Below are 1,364 nucleotides of genomic sequence, written 5' to 3' on the forward strand. Positions count from 1 at the left end.
AAAAATCAAGTGAGAAGTTGGTGAATTCTCCATTGACTTGTATAGAGACGGAAGTCCTTTTGACACCAAAACGGTCGCCCCCTGGTGGCCTTTTGATAGAATGCAGTTTTAAGTTACTTCCGCGTTGGCCTCATTTCAGAGGACTGGAGCTCCCCGCCTGATCTAAACGAGACATTCGATGACTTGCAGCCTTCTTCAGGTTCATCGTAAAAGACGTTATAAACAGTCGTTAAAATGTAGAGAGAAGTACAAATGTACAAAAGGTATCTGTTATCTACCAAGATGGTCATGTGACTTCAGGCAAATCATTATCCAGGACAGGCAGGGAAGTGTTGTTCTATATTATGAGAGTTGCTGGAGCTTTAAACCTTTTCTCTGCCCTTTGTAAAATCATATCAGGCTCTGGGAAATCATAATGGTTCACTGACCAAATGATAATAAAACGTTGTTATTTGCAGCTTCAATGTTCATAGTTTTTACAAGAAGTGTCTCATAAAGCAGAAAGCTGCAGAACTGTTGATCTAATAAATGTCTTCTTGTGTCCGTCTGCTCTCAGATGAAAAGGTCCATCAGTCACCCTGGAACGTACAGCTTCGACAGGTGAGTTTAAAACACAATAATTCATACAAAAATGACTCCCAACACTTCTGTATAAGATCAGAGGATGTATAAACTTTAAATTCAAGGTGTCACAACGTAAAATGATCACTTCCTCCCATTAAAGCACACAGCAGTTAGAGTCTTTTAAAACGTCCCCCACTCTGGGAGAAATGTCGTCTGCATCCACGTTATCTTTTAAGTGTGTGATACAACTGTTCATGTCACATTAGGGGTGTTAAACATACGACTCATGGGCCAGAACCGGCCCGCCAAAAGGTCTAATCCGACCCACAGGCGGGAAGGAAGGAAGGAAAGGAAGGAGGAAGGAAAGGAAAGGAAGGAGGAAGAAGGAAGGAAAGGAGGGAGGAAGGAAGGCGGGAAGGAAGGAGGGAGGAAGAAGGAAGGGAGGAAGAAGGAAGGAAAGGAGGGAGGAAGGAATGGAGGAAGAAGGAAGGAAGGAAAGGAGGGAGGAAGGAAGGTGGGAAGGAAGGAGGGAAGGAGGGAAGGAAGGAAGGAAAGGAGGGAGGAAGGAAGGAAGGAAAGAAGGAAGGAAGTAAAGGAGGGAGGAAGGAAAGAAGGAAGGGAGGACGGAGGAAAGAAGGAAGGGAGGAAAGGAAGGAGGGACGAAGGAAGGGAGGGAGGAAGGAAGGAAGTAAAGGAGGGAGGAAGAAAAGAAGGAAGGGAGGACGGAGGAAAGAAGGAAGGAAGGAAGGGAGGAAAGGAGGGAGGAAGGACAGAAGGAAGGACAGAAGGAAGGAAGAAAG

The 1,364-nt window shown here is 45.3% G+C and overlaps 1 protein-coding gene across 1 annotated transcript in view; it reads left to right on the forward strand.

The window, feature by feature from the left end:
- Positions 1 to 1,364, forward strand: part of plekha3 (pleckstrin homology domain containing, family A (phosphoinositide binding specific) member 3) — an 18,883-nt gene that overhangs the window by 11,022 nt on the left and 6,497 nt on the right. Inside the window, exon 6 of the mRNA XM_062430484.1 lies at positions 557 to 600. Within this exon, the coding sequence (XP_062286468.1) occupies positions 557 to 600 (44 nt within the window). The remainder of the gene's footprint in view (positions 1 to 556; positions 601 to 1,364) is intronic.

This window comes from Scomber scombrus, chromosome 12 (genome assembly GCF_963691925.1).
Source record: "Scomber scombrus chromosome 12, fScoSco1.1, whole genome shotgun sequence".
NCBI classification, from domain to species: domain Eukaryota; kingdom Metazoa; phylum Chordata; class Actinopteri; order Scombriformes; family Scombridae; genus Scomber; species Scomber scombrus.